The 15,240-nt window shown below is 38.6% G+C and overlaps 2 protein-coding genes across 4 annotated transcripts in view; one reads left to right on the top strand and one right to left on the bottom strand.

Moving 5' to 3' along the window:
* The window catches only part of hivep2b (HIVEP zinc finger 2b), a 17,843-nt gene extending 4,819 nt beyond the window's left edge, over positions 1-13,024 (top strand). Inside the window, exons 2-9 of one of the 3 annotated variants that reach the window (XM_016491496.1) lie at positions 2,067-2,153; positions 4,290-4,379; positions 4,530-8,675; positions 8,784-8,926; positions 9,018-9,193; positions 9,269-9,364; positions 9,620-10,323; positions 10,805-13,024. In XM_016491496.1, the coding sequence (XP_016346982.1) occupies positions 4,806-8,675; positions 8,784-8,926; positions 9,018-9,193; positions 9,269-9,364; positions 9,620-10,323; positions 10,805-11,239 (5,424 nt within the window). In that variant the 5' untranslated portion in view covers positions 2,067-2,153; positions 4,290-4,379; positions 4,530-4,805 and the 3' untranslated portion in view covers positions 11,240-13,024. Of the gene's footprint in view, positions 1-1,974; positions 2,154-4,289; positions 4,380-4,529; positions 8,676-8,783; positions 8,927-9,017; positions 9,194-9,268; positions 9,365-9,619; positions 10,324-10,804 lie in introns of those variants that run through there. The other 2 variants (XM_016491499.1, XM_016491506.1) reach the window with 2 other exon arrangements.
* Positions 13,025-13,629: 605 nt separating this feature from the next.
* The window catches only part of LOC107692959 (gap junction epsilon-1 protein-like), a 2,927-nt gene continuing 1,316 nt past the window's right edge, over positions 13,630-15,240 (bottom strand). The window contains exons 2-3 of the mRNA XM_016492176.1: positions 14,517-14,699; positions 13,630-14,041 (exon numbers count right to left, since the gene is read on the bottom strand). Of these exons, the coding sequence (XP_016347662.1) occupies positions 13,646-14,041; positions 14,517-14,699 (579 nt within the window). The 3' untranslated portion in view covers positions 13,630-13,645. The remainder of the gene's footprint in view (positions 14,042-14,516; positions 14,700-15,240) is intronic.

The raw sequence follows: 15,240 nt of genomic DNA, 5'->3' as shown, positions 1-15,240 counted from the left end.
CAGTTGCGTTGCTGTCTATGCAGGGTCAGACAGCTCTCAGATTCCATCAAAAATATCTTAATTTGTGAGATGAAAGATGAACGAAGGTCTTACGGGTTTGGAACGACATGAGGGTGAATAATTAATGACAGAATTTTTGGGTGAACTATCCCTTTAAGAACATGCATTTTGATTTAAGAATATATAGATATTTGTATTACACAAAAGTCAAAAATACAAATTAAGAGAGTCATTTTTTGCAGTGTAAGTCTATTATCAAGGCTTAAGATTTGAGGGATCATTCAAGTCTTTAGCTTACTATCACTTAATTTTTTCACTTGATTTAAGCTTACACTAATTTTTCAGAAAACATAACTTAATATTTTAGCCATATGTGCTAAGTAAATGCATCTTGATTTAAGAATGTGATATTTGTACTGGAAAACAAGACAAATTAACTGAGGAAGAAAATATGTTTTTTTTTTGTAATGTAAGTCAATTATTAGGTAAATCAAGAATTAGGATTAGAATGATTAGATTTGAGGAATCAAAATAAGTTGCTTGCCAAAATGTAATGCTTAGGGTTTGGGGTTTTATCAAATCGCTAGCCCTGAGCAATATGGGCAATAGTGAAAGTGACACTGGCTTCCTTTTTTAATACTGGAGAGCTCTAATGTTACTTAACAGACTTTGACTACAACACAAAGACGGAATCTGTACTGTATCATGTTATCCTGACCCCCTCCACTCTTCTAATGCAGCACCCAGTTGTCTTCCCCCACTGTAGCTTAAGACGATAGTCACGGCAGGTCAAATATTTTTAGTGGTGTAAATTGTATTGTGTTGAAAGGTCAAGGTTACAGACCAATTGAGAAGTAGTGAGGATTTACCACCCTGAGCGGGGCTTGATATATGTGTGTGTGTGTGTTTATATATTTTCTCCATGTTGGAACTGATTTTTAACGATAACTTACAAACATTTAAAGACAGTGAGCTACTGTGAGCTCTGGGATTGTTAAACGATGGTATATGCTTATGCTGAAGGCAACTTATTTTTAAAATAATCATTAAACAGCTTAATTCCTGGTGAAAAACTACATTACCAATTCTGCAAAGAAATCTCCATCAATCAGAGAATCACAACAAGCAAATCACAGCAAAAGAACCGCCCACTTCCATGAAGAATTGTGAATGACATAAGCTCTGAAATCACTTTAAAAAAACAGAACAAAACAAATCTATTATACATTGTTTCAATATAACACCTTTAAATCAAATATTTTATATTTCACCATTATTTTTATTTGATTCGGTCATTGCAATGCTTTATGGGATTGTAGTTCTTCTCCTCATTAAATCCGTTAAGCTCTTTGTCCGAATTTTCATATATTTTTTGCTTCAAATCAAAGTTTATGTTGTGGTTCTCCTCGTAGCTGGTTGGTTTGATTCGTGGCTTATAACTCAAACGAAGACTTTTAAACAATTTCCTATGGGGAAAAATACTAGCGCTGCTGAAAAACTTTGTTCTGTAATAATGTGCATCACTAAATCATGTAAAATGAAGCCACTAACATGTATTTTAAATTTTAATTATGATTTCATGGTGCTTTTAAGATGCTGCTGACAGTTTATCACACTCATAAGCTACATGACTAATATGTCATCAATCAGGACTTTCAGTCCCAGTTGTAAATAGTCAAATGCTGTGTTCGGAATAGCATATTAGCATATTACTTACTATTTCTGCTATATATTGCAATTCTATATACACAGCTTGAATCTTTTATTTCAGTGCAGTTTAGGTTTTATGCTTTATTCTATGCTAAACCTTCCTGATTCCAATTGCTTTTCACAAACAGCATGGCCATTCACTTCTCCTTGCGCTGATGCTAAAGTGGCCTCGAATGTGGGTCGTTGCATAACCCTTCACAGGGCCCCTTTTCTATTTTTGTTCCTGGATACGCGTCTCAGTGAGGTATTTTCTGTGGTGACTCGCTTACATCTGTAGCTCTTCTAATGTACTCTCATTGAGCAAGACATGGATGACTGTTGAGACTTATTCCTGGCACATTTGTCTTTTCTTGAAGGTGATGTACAGCAATACGGGAAGCAGGAATTATGAGAACATCTGCATTTGACTGGAGACATTGGACAAGGCTGAATTTGGACACCAGGTTTGTAGATTGATGGCAATCACTGTGTTGTACGTCTTACTTGGACTCAAAAGCAGATGACTCGTCAAAGTCAGTCCTTGACTGCTCTGCTTTTTTGAAGCAGGATAAGCTCTTTTATGGACATTTTGTTCCTGCTGTAGTTTTAGGACACAACACTGCTGTATTTCATGAGAAGCCAGGCATCCCGCTGGGTAGTGATGCCAAGGGGGGCTGATATATGATGTAATGACATTCTCTTGAGTCTGGCTATATTTTCCCGCCTCTGGCTTTGACATGTTGCGCCGGTTGTTGTTATTGTAGATGCATTAATGCAGATGCATGTCTGATCATCCAAAGGATGATTGAAGGTCAAACTTGGACACTTGCAGACTTTCGATGTTGTTCTTAAATGATGAAATAGCATCATGTTACTTGGACAGATTTGATGCAATTATTGCCTCGTGTCTGAATACTGAACACCACTGACACATATAAGTTATCAGCCCAGTTTTTAAAGGTGCATTTAGCATCTGGCAGGTTTATCCACCATATCTCTCCTCCAATGTGTTGAGGACAGCGCAGGATTGAGATTGACCTTGAAAAAAGCACAACTCATCGCTGTGTTTTGTCATTCCTACATCAGCTCTCTCCTCTGCTCGCTATCTCATGACAGACAGGCTGTTTAGACAATAACTCGACCCGTGGGAAACATGTGACTTCATTGTAGACCATGTCAAGGTTCGGTTTTAGACTTTATAGCCTGGCGGAGCTTGATATTTCTTCTCTGATTGCTTGCAGAGTTTGAATGTCCTAGTTAAGAGGTTTGAACCAGATAACCTTATGTAACCTCATTATACAAACTCTGATGTATGCAGATGGTAATTATTTTTGCATATCTTTTCAAAGAGTGTAGGCAGAGGTGGTGTAAGTAGCAATATTATTGTTTCATTTTCTATTTAATATTGTGGCACTATACCTGTTGACTTATTTGACCAATAAAATTTAACTTTAGTGTAATTTGGTCAGACATTTGTGTTGCTTAACGGATGAAGATTCATTGGTTTATTCACTAGTCTTTAGACTCTCTTTACAGGGTACTTGACTTTACAAGGTACCTGACATGTATTTGTTTTGTTTATGTGGTTTTTCAGTGCCAGATTCTTAATCTTCTACAATATTTCTTCTGAATCTCAAACACTTGTATCCATCATTACATTGAACATTTTCAAAACAGATTTCATAGCACTCTTTCCCTAGCCAGTATGAAATAATTCAGAAGAATTTGTTTTGTGACTTTTGTAATGCACTAAGAAACAAATAAATGTCCATGGTGCCTTATTGCTTTTCTGAAGATGAAACAAGATTCAATAACTTGGGGTCAATAAGTTGTTTCAATGTTTTTGAAAAAAGTCTTAAATGCTCAACAAGGATGCTTTTACTTAATCAAAAACACAGTAAAACAGTTATATTGTGAAATATTATTACAATTTAAAATAACTGTTCTATTTTAATATATTTAAAAATGTGATTTATTCCGGTCATGGCAAACTGAATTTTCAGCATCATTAGTTCAGTCTTCAGTCCCACATGATCTTTCAGAAGTAATTGTAATATGCCAATTTGGTGCTCAAGAAACTTTTTAAAAATGATGATTATTATTATTAGTATCAATGTTGGAAACGGTTGTGCTACTTTATATTTTTGTGGAAATCATAATACATTTTTCCAGGATTCTTTGATGAATAGAAAGTTCAAAAGAACAACATTTATTTGAAATATACAGTAAGTCTTTTGTAACATTGTAAATGTATTACTGTCACTATTTTAATAAATGTAATGCATCCTTGCTGATTAATACTTTTAGTATTAATTTCTTTCAAAACAATTTACTGACCTCAAACTTTTGAATGGTAGTCTATATTATTCAGTCGATCTTCATTCATATTTCAGGATTAGCGCTTTGTTATTTTTGATTTTTTTTATGTTTTTATTTCAAATGCAAGAGTTTTCCTTTGAATAGAAAAAACAACATTCCAAATAGAGATTAGAGTGCAGAATGATTGATGGTGTTACAGAGATAAATTGCACTATCCCCACCTGTGTACTTGTACTTGTAGTTTGGTTAATTCTCTAATGGAGGAATTCCTGACCTTACAGTTTGAGACGACCTTCACATCAATCACAAACCTCAGAAAAACAGAGATGGTGCTGGCAGACTGCCTTCAGAAACACTCTACTCAGGGCATGGTGAGTTTATGGGCCAATTTGGCTTGAAGATGGCTTTTGTACTTAAATAACTGTCTCAGCATTTTATTATACTCTTCAAGTTATTCTTCACTATACTTAAAACATTTTGAATTTGTTTACTGACAACTTGTGTTTTTTTTCTGTTTGCAGACAATTTGGATGTGGTGCCCAGGCTTAAACGCATATAGAGATGGAGACCATTTTTAAACAACTTGACTGAACATGCTCTTGAACATATGGAAATGATTATTTCATAATTTTGAAAATGATGCTGTTGGACTGACTGCTGTACAATCACAGAGAACTGTTTAAAGCACTGAAGGATTATTAATCCACGTTAAAAAAGGAACTTTCATCAAAGCAAGACGATGTTCATTGTGACAAAACTAAGGGCAATGTAGCAACTGTAGATAGCAAATCCTTATCATGGAGGCTGCTAAAACCTCAGGTGAGGCGCAACGTCCCAAACAGATTATCAGTTTCGAAGATGACGAAAAACATTTGCCATCTGAGATGACCCAAAGAGGCCAATCCTCTGGCTCAGAGGACAAAATAAGACTTGCGGAGCAACCCCAAATCCCAGCTGTAAGTCCATCTCCTGGTGTGGAGTCACAGGTCCTTGCTTCAGGAAATATTCTTACTTCAAAATCTAGAGAACAGTGTCACATCCAGCTCAGGAGGAAGAACATTCCTCTCCCAAACAAACGATATCTTCAATCGGAATATGAGCTGCTGTCAGATGGCCTTCTCAAAAAGGAGCAGAAGTCGGTTAAGACTGGGAAATATATATGCCAGTATTGTGGGAGAGCTTGTGCCAAACCCAGCGTACTAAAGAAGCACATCCGTTCTCATACTGGCGAACGACCATATCCGTGTATTCCTTGTGGTTTCTCATTTAAAACTAAGAGCAACCTGTACAAACACCGAAAATCTCACACCCATGCAGTAAAAGCAGGATTGGTTTCATTTTCAGAACAAGACAGCAAGCATATGGATGAAGAGTTGGTGGTAGCAGAAGGTGAAATGCATTCTGATGCTGAGCAGAGCAGTGACACTGATGAAGAAGTTGTGGAGGACTTGTCCTTGGATACAACAAGCCATATCAAAGAAACATCAGGAACATCAGGGTCATCAGGAAAAGTATCTTTATGGCAATTCCGGGAAATGACGGCACCTGCTGCTGTTGCTCAGGTGGACCAGATGGTTGAGTTCTCCACCATCAAGCAAAGACTGGCACTTCGTCTTTCGGAGAAGAAAAATCAAGACTCTGATCAGTCTCTTTCTCTGCCCAGTTCATACAGTAAAGGGAGCACTGATTCAGGATACTTCTCGCGTTCTGAGAGTGCCGAGCAACAGTTCAACCAGTCGAGCGCAAGTGCCAAATCGTATCAAGAAATTATGTTCGGGAAATGTTATAGGCCAACAACCAGGCCAAAGCAATCAATCACTGTACAAACCTGCATGACAGACATAAATGAAGCCACATCTAGCTTCATGATTACACTGAACAAAGGCATAATGCCTGTTGACGCAGACTCCTCCATTCACAGAAGCAAAAAAGACCTAGTCCGATCAATAAAAATTGATTCGGAGTCCTTCCAAGAGGAAGATTACCAAGAATGTCAAATCCCTAGCTCTGACCTTCTGGAAAATGCTTCAGAGAGTAGTGTATTCTTGCGCAGTAATTCTCTTCCAACCTCATCTAATTCGAATCTAAATACACCACAAGGGCTAAGAAGCAGTAACTCATTTGATGAGAGAATGACAGGTGCTGATGTCACCTACCGGGGCGCAATGGGTATGAGAAGACTCATGCGGCAAGCTGCGTTTGAGCACTCAGCTAACGAAGGACACACAGAATCAGACTGCTACACTCATCTGGCCTGTAGCTTAAAATCAGACTTGAAAATTCACAGTGTAGATGATTCCAAATTGGGTGCTGAAAATTATCAAGAAACCGAGTCGTGTTCTGTTTTTCCAAGCCATTTATCAGAAACTTCCAAAAGGAAACGAAGAAAAGACAAAAATGTCTTGGAGGAAGATGACTTTCATGTGCAAGACAAGTCTTCTGTACACTCAGAGGACACTGAGACAAAGCCAACTACTTTAGATGCTGCCTTTTCTGACACTGAGAGAAGGGCTGGCAGCAATGTTATCTCTGTCATACAGCACACAAATTCACTAAACCGACTAAACTCTTCAGAAAAGTCAAGTGATGTTAGATCACATCCCTTAGACAAAATTGCCATTTACAGATTCATGGAAAAGGAGCACAGCATGGAGGGTCACAGAACAGAAGGAGCAGACTGGCAATGGGGATGCAGTGGTTTTCGTCACCAAAAGCTTCACATGACTAAGCAGCCAACATCTCAGTCTACTATCCAAGTTCCAGAGATCAGAGTAACCGTGGAGCCTGACAGACCGGAAAAACTTCCGGAAGTAGGGGTCAAGCAAAGGGATAAGCACACTGAAGAGTTCCAGTGGCCACAGAGGAGTGAGACCCTATCACAGTTTCCAATGGAAAAACTACCACCCAAAAAGAAACGTTTGAGATTAGCAGAGATGGAATGTTCATCTGGGGAATCTAGTTTTGAATCCGCTTGCACAAGTCTTTCCAGAAGCCCAAGTCAAGATAGCAATTTGTCTCACAGCTCAAGTTTTTCCCAGTCCCTTGACAGAGAGGAAAACATTAACCTTGTGTCTCAATCCAACCCAGATGAGTTTAATAAGCCTTTGGAATTCTTATCTGTACCAGGAAGTTCACAGAGTCATCACCGAGAGATGAGACGTTCTGCTTCAGAGCAGGCACCTTATAATTTACCCTCAGAGGTTCCAGAATTTCGAAGCAAGTCTTTCGATTATGGTAGTCTTTGTCCTTCATCTACATCTAGGCAAGAAGAGGTTAAAGAGCGTAGAAGGGCCTTCTTGGTTAGGCAGGCATCATTAAGTGGTGAACCCGAGATGCAAGGCGGCACAGTCTCAGATGAAATGAGCAAGAGAACAACCTCTCCAAACAAACCGTTTACACCTGAGGGATCCATTGAGAAAATGAGGTACACTTTGATTTCTGGTGGTCCTTCTCCCCAGCACAAACATAGTCCAGTGCAAGCCTCATCTCAGTATGCTAAACCCAATATGTATGATATGGATAGCATAATGCTTTTTATTAAGAAAGAGCCTGAAGAATCCAAGGTAGCTGAATCTTATATTAGCTTAAGAAAACCCCAGGAAGATTGCTCCCAGAGTTTAGGCAATGTTTTGTCAACGATAGCAGTGCTTTCGCAAGCTCAGCAAGCATTAGCCAGTCAAAGTACGTCTGGTTTGCTAGTTCCTGTTAGAATTCAGATGCAAGTACCATCTTACGGGAACGTAACGTACACTAGTATATCTCATATTCTGGATTCTCAAACACAGAATCCTATCTCTTACATAGATCACAAAATATCCTCCTGTCAAAGTCTTGCCATTGTCATGCCACAAAATAACGTAGATTGTGAACTATCTCCAATATCAGGGCACCCTAGGCGACTACTGCGCAGCCCTCAGGCATCACCAGCAAAGCTAAATACAGGCATACCTCTATCATTAACCTCCAAAACCATCTCAACTACAGAGGCCCCCAGTGGTGGAGCAAACAAACGCATGCTCTCACCTGCAAGTAGCATTGAACTTTTCATCAAAGCGAAGCAGCAGAAACGAGTCAAAGATGAGAACATTTATGGCCAGATTGTTGAAGAGCTTAGTGCTGTGGAGTTGGGAAATCTTGAAGCTGAAAAAGAAAGTCCCAAGAAAGCTTTCAAATCAGGAAGCACCCCAGAGCCATGTGAGCCCACTGAGGAGGTAGATATGGATGAGCCCAGCCTAGACTTTTACAGCAATCCAGAGTTATCTTCTGCCAGAATTCCTCAAGATGCTGCTATAATGGAGCAAAAACCAACACCTGAACACATAATGGCTAGTAATCATCCTGGTTCTGGTATAGGTGCAGTGCCCTCGGCAATCACTGGTGCTTTACTGTTCTCCAGGTTTCCAGGTCTTCACACTACTACTTGTGTGAGCTGGTGCTATCTCAACTCCACTAAGCCAAATAGCACCCAAACAGCTGCAAATTTCTCAGAGTATGCCTCGTGGTTTGTGAGATGCCATAACCCTAACCCACTCGATCTTAGCACTGGGATGGTTCTTGCTCTTCTCCGCTCCAAACAGAGGAGGCAGAATGCTATTTATTCAATCGCTAGCATGTATCAACCTGGACTACTTGTGACCTCCACCCCCTGGAGACCGAAGCAAGAACAAGTATGTTATCTGTTGTAGGTTTTAGCTGATTTGCCACTTGCTGCTGTGCTATATTTACCTGTACGTTATTTAGCCATCTGTTCCATAAGGTCTGTTGCACTATTGCAGGTAACACTGGACTACAGAGAGGAAGATACAAAACAGGACGTGAGGCTAAGAGACATTAGCCAGAGGTGCAGATCTTTACGAGAGGATGCTGCGTCCACCATACGGCAAGTAGAACCAGTCCGTGTGAAGATTTTTGAAGGAGGGTATGTATATGTACTTTGATAATGCTGATGTTCATATGTGACTGTAGTAACGCATCGTAATGGAAATGTTCTGGTTGTTTATTTCTATCAGTTATAAGTCCAATGAGGAATATATGTACGTGAGAGGCCGTGGTCGGGGAAAGTATATATGTGAAGAATGTGGCATTCGTTGTAAGAAGCCAAGCATGCTCAAGAAACACATACGAACGCACACGGATGTGAGACCCTACGTCTGCAAGTGCTGCAACTTTGCTTTCAAAACTAAAGGTTGGTTTTACCACATTCACATTCAAGCATGATTACAAAAGATTGGGATAGAAAAATAACCCCTGTGTTTTTTAGGGAATCTCACCAAGCATATGAAGTCAAAAGCTCACATGAAAAAGTGCCTTGAACTTGGAGTTTCGCCCACAACCATGGACAATACAGAGGATGCTGGTAGGAACATTACTACTTCTGCAACACTGGGCAGTAGCATAGCTAATACAAGTAGCAAGGCTTTTAGTGAAACTACATTTGTTAGCAGCAAGGTGTTAGCATCCCTATATACAGTATTTAAAAAAATGTGTAGGAAATCGTTTTATTATGTAGATGCTTTTCATTAAAGAAAACTACTTTTTTTCTGCAATGTAAAAGATTAAATATTAGAACAATACACTAATTTCGTTTTTTTTTCTCTTACTGCCTGTGTAGATGACATGCAGAAGTCCTTAGGCATCATGCCAGTGGAAACAACCATTAAACATCAGTTCTCAGATGCAGAAAATTCTGATGGCATCGATGAGGATGAACCAGATGATGATGAAGATGATGAATGTGATGGTGATTCTACACCAAAAACACTGTCCAGAAGCACAAGTCCTCAGTCCTATGCAGTTAACAAGCTATGTCTGTCTGGCTGTCTCCCTAAACACTTTGACCCGAGCCGCAATCCACCGAAGGAACAGCTTGGAGTTTCTTCTCCGAGTACTGATGATGATCTGACCTTTGAGCAGTCAAGTAGTTCCTCTGAGCCTTGCCCACCTCAGCTGCTGACGCCTTGTTGGGATTCACCTCGCCAGAGGTACATGTCCTCGAAAGGAGATCTCTCACCACAATGTCACCTTTTGTCAAGCCGTGATTCATCTCCTTTAAGGGCGATTTCTCCAAGGAGAGATCTGAGCATCAGAGGGGATTTTTCACCTATCCGGCAGCTGTCACCTGTAAGACCTACAGGTTTGGACCCATCGGGGCAACGAGCGCAGTCTCCACTGGGTCGACAAAAAGGGGTGCTCAGGGCCGTGTCCCCACGGAGTGGGTCTTATCAGCACAGGACCCTCATGGATCCGGGAAGGAGTGTGAAATTTCAAGCTTCTCCCTTTCGACCAGTCATCGGAGTGCGCTCAGACACCGGAAGGGTATGCTTTTAGATTTACATTTATGCATTTGGTAGATGCTTTTATCCAGTGCGACATATATTGCATTCAAGGTACACAATCAAGTCTTGCTTTCCCTTGGAATTTAACCCGTGACCTTGGCATTGCTTTACTGATACTGATTGAGCTACAGGAAGGCACATTACATTTTACGCATTGCTTTTGGAGACAAAAGTGTACCTTATCAATTGTAAACTATTAATTGTTAATATATGGTTATTATACACTTTCTTTGTATAGAATAAAATCTGCATGAAGAATATAATGCCAGAATTGTTGGGTAAAATATTGCTATACAGCCAATTCTGGTGCCAAGCCTTAATGGCATAACAGTATAATAATTTAAAAAAATGTTCACACCAAATCTACACCAAGTCCGATGACTTTATTTAATTCTCTGAAAATAGTTTACATACCAGAATGAATCTGTCAGCATCAAGAACAACATTCATTTTTTTTTCAGGATCAAGGGGATACTCCTCAGAATCTGTATGTTCCTGTTGGCCTATGCAGCGGTCAAGATCTGTCCACAACCCTGCAGCCAGACATCTTCAGCCATTTGCCTTTGCATTCTCAAGGACAGGTGCCAACGCCTGTTCCGATGATCCCTATTGGGGGGATAAGAATGCCCACCATGTCAACATCTGGTGCTGCTGGGGAGAGAAATTCGCTCCCATCAATTCCACAGGGGAACATATTAGAAACAGCAAGTTCGGGCCGGACCTCAGCCTCTGTCCCAGATCCTGGAGTGGCCTACAGTGGAAAAATAGCAACCTCTTCCACTGGCCTTCCTAGCAAAGACGATAAGAAGGAGGAGAGCGTCTACATCTGTGCAAAAGCTATTGCGTCCCTCAGAATCACATCTGAAGATGCAGCTGATAAATCGCCTAAAAGCTGACTTTGTAAGCACTGTATAATCGCATTCAGAAGTTAAAACTAAAGCTCAGACCAGAAACATACTTCATGCAAGTATTCAATGGTTGCATTCAACATACATTACGTGGGTTCTTGTGTTGCACTGGCGGTTGCAAACTTCTGTACTCAAGGGGGCGATAGAGTTACCTTTAAGTGTCTATGCCATTAACCCGGATGTGTTATTATTCAGGTAGCTGCTGTAAACATGCCAAGTTTAACAAACTTTATCTAACTTGCTCAGTAGTTGACCCTTAGCGCCCCCTTGCAGTCTGACACATTTCGGAAGGCAAAGATGCACAAAATCAAACTTGCTTAGAGTGTGTTTTTGGCGTTAGAGTCTGACCAAGGAGTTTTGGTAGCATAGGCAGAAACGTAATACACAGAATATGCACAACATCTTGCATTTATGTTCAATGCACATGCCATATTCTCCTGCATTATCAATTTCAACTTTAAACATGTACAAGCTGCATATTTGCAACAATACATGCAAAACAATTATATCAGTATTTCATGAAAACTATAATTCTGAGTTTCACAGGACTGGAAGTGCATCATTATGTCCCAATTATACTACAAAATACCAGTCGCCGTTCTTACTGAAATCGTCTTTGACTTTTGCTTGTGCCTTTTAAGAAGATGTTTGCATATCCCTCGATGAGAGAAGGTCATTCGATGTACCCTATTTATGCACTTAATAGTGGTGGTCATTAAGTTGAACTAATATGAGGTAACGTGGTTGCTTTTTGAGATTGCAATTATTATTTACGTTAAAGTTTGCATTAAGCTGTGCTATGACGTTGCCTTGTATGCTGTTGTATATTTTTGCTGGCACCTTTATAACTGCATTATGTGCGTTCAAGATTATGAACTCAAAAGTGTTGATAAATTCTTTAAACAGTTTAAACCTTCTCCACCGTATAGTATTTTTCTAAATGTATCATACCTCGTTTCCTTATTTAATTTTTAGATTTTTCTGCACTTAAGCAAAGAAATGTCATTACAAGGCATTTTGAATAGTATAGATCTGCATATGACATATTATTATATTAAAAGCGGTAAGTATCGTGCATTAAGATGACTATTCGAAGCACTTTCTAGCGAGCTGAAGGCCGTGTCATCAATATTGAAGGTCTTTTAAATGAATTTTCATTGAATTAATCATATGGCACAACATTCCAGTCACTGTTAAGTCAATTATATGTGCACATACACATGTACGTTCATACACACATATACGCACATACATATTTACACAAATACACACACATAATCGCTATCATGTACTGTAATTTCTTTTGAAGAGTGGCTTGTGTTGAAGTAAACAAAAATGAATTGTATATTTGAAGGGACAGTTGCTTTTTCAGGTGTTTCTTGCCATCAGATGAAAGGGTCTTGTCTGGTGAACTTGTCTGACTGTTTGAATGTATGAATTTTTAGCCTAAGTCATTTTAAATGTCTTTAAAGAAGGTATACGTGCTATCTCATATTAAACATACGGATATCATATGAAGTAGCAGGCAGTTTATGGTATTTATATTAATAGTCTGAGTATTTAAAAATGCTGAGATGAAGTTAAACTGAGTTTATACTGAAGGAACTTTCATGTCATGTTTACAGTATTACATATTAAAGATTTTGAGGTATCTAGGTTGAATTTATGGAAATTACATTTTAGAAATTACACCTGTTATGTATCTTATGGACTGGTCATCATTTATAGAAGTTCATGAATATTTATTTTGTTTTGCCCATAAAGGCAGCTGATTTCTTCTTATTTAATTGTTTGTTTTTGTTTTACTCTGATTACAAGATGTCCTTTAGAAAAAAAAAAAAAAAGGAAATTAAAGTTCTATTATAAAAACTTGTTGACAGTGTTCTTACCTCAAAATGAGATATGCTTATTAATAATAATAATAAACAAACCAGAGAAACAAGTAAATATATTTTCATCTCTAATGTTTTTAAAAATCCAGATTATTTTTGTACTTCTTTACCATATACTTTAGCACATTCTCATATGCTTCTTTTTATCATATGTTTCTAATTACAAATTCTATAATAAGCATACTTTCAGTTAAAACTTTAATTGGATATTTAATATTTGTAATGAAACATACATCTACAATAATACACAAGACAGTAATGTTTCATGACAAAAGCATTACAAGACAAGTCATTGATTATTTTAGAGAATAAGTCAAATGAACAGTAGATTATTATTGTGCAAAATATTTACAAACACTTATTTCTGCCTCTCAGTGTTTCATTCACAGTAAGGTAGAAAATAGTCAAAACCCCTGGATGGAAGGCATGCAATCATGCAGTTTGATTATATGAAAAATGTCCTTTACATTTGCATTCTTTTGGGTTTTCAAGTTGTTGATTTTCATTGATGTGTTAAATAGCCCAGCCTTCTGCAGAGGATTTCAAAAATCTCAGCCATACACAAAATCATGGTGATAATGGTGAAAATGTACATTGCACTGAGGAAGATGGTCTTTTCAAAGTGCTCAGGTACCATACACTTAGTGAATTTGAATATCTTCTCTAGTGAACTGGCATCACAGAAGTACAGCGAATGAACCAGGAATCCAAAGAGACGACTCTGGAGCCAGAATGCAGCCACCTCCAGGACGATCCGTAGCAGTACAGAAATGATGTAGAACACTGTGTAGGTTGGTCGTTCCAGAATATCCTCTTGGTCTATGTTTTTATATGCTGCATACAGATGGAATACGGCCCCTGGAACAAGAACCGTCACTAGCTGCAGGGCCCAAAATACCTTCAAAAACAAAAAAGTTTTCCCCAATGAATATTTCGTAAGGTAGGTTTATTTTTGTAAACAGCAATAACAAATAAATAAATAAATAAATAGATTATTTAAAAAAATGTTTTTTAAAATCTTACCTCAGACTTTTGAATGGTAATGTCATGATTTCCATAAAAATATTAAGCAGCACAGGTGTTTTTTTTTAAACAACTTTTTTAGGTATTTAATTGGTTTTCAACATTTAGTTTAAAAATAAAATAAAACACTAAAAAGATTGTACAAATAATTGAGTCCAATAGAAAATATGATATTACAACATTTAAACTGTATGTGACAACTTGCCCCATCCTGACATTTATGTAAAATCCTGTTGTTCTGAGGACACCTTTCAATCTTTTTTTCTCACGTTAAAATAACGTGTAAAATCTGACACTCAATTAAAGCTTTCCATCTGTATTACTAACTTAAGATGTTTTTGCAACTTTACCTGCGGCGTTACAGGTCTGAACTGATTGTAACAGAAGAGGTTGAGCTCCCTCCTGTCGGGGTCACAGCTGAAATGAAGGGCCTCATTCCCATAAACCGCAAATCCCAGAACGCCCAGGAAGAACATGCGCACGGAGCCGAAAAACAGGGTGTGGAACTGACCAATCACAGTCGGAGGCCGGAGCTACAAAAAGACCGCGAATCAAACAAAATAAAACAAAATAGGTACGTCAGAACATACATAAAACAACTTAATTTAAAGCAAATCTAGTGTAGCGTTAGTTCTGGCAGGTCACGTTAGTCAAGCTCGCATCAGCTGACTCTCAGCTGATCCCCATCAACCTATAGGAATACGACACCCATCTAAGTATTCATATATAAGGTCCCGCAGTAGTATACGCAGTTTTCGCATTGCTCAATAGCTAATTACCCTCCTCCATCCCCAGCTCCTCCTCTGTCAGTCGGGATTCAGCCTTCTGATTCTCCTTTGAATCAGACTAATTCTAAAATGTGTACATAACATTATTGAACTTTAACAATATCTACAATACATTTATGTTGGTTCTGTTCTGTTTACCCTGGGGGGTTATTGCTGCTCTCCCTGCTCTCATCCATGCTAGGCTGCATGGATGCGCAGGGAGTTCTTGCCCAGAACAGAACCATACCGCCAATCCAAACTGTATGCTAATTGTCAATCATCTTTGACGATAGTGGTCCTGACAGAA

The sequence above is a fragment of the Sinocyclocheilus anshuiensis genome, unplaced genomic scaffold, assembly GCF_001515605.1.
Source record: "Sinocyclocheilus anshuiensis isolate Anshui unplaced genomic scaffold, SAMN03320099.WGS_v1.1 scaffold261, whole genome shotgun sequence".
In the NCBI taxonomy this organism is placed as follows: Eukaryota; Metazoa; Chordata; class Actinopteri; order Cypriniformes; family Cyprinidae; genus Sinocyclocheilus; species Sinocyclocheilus anshuiensis.
This window is presented reverse-complemented; position numbering and strand designations above follow the sequence as displayed.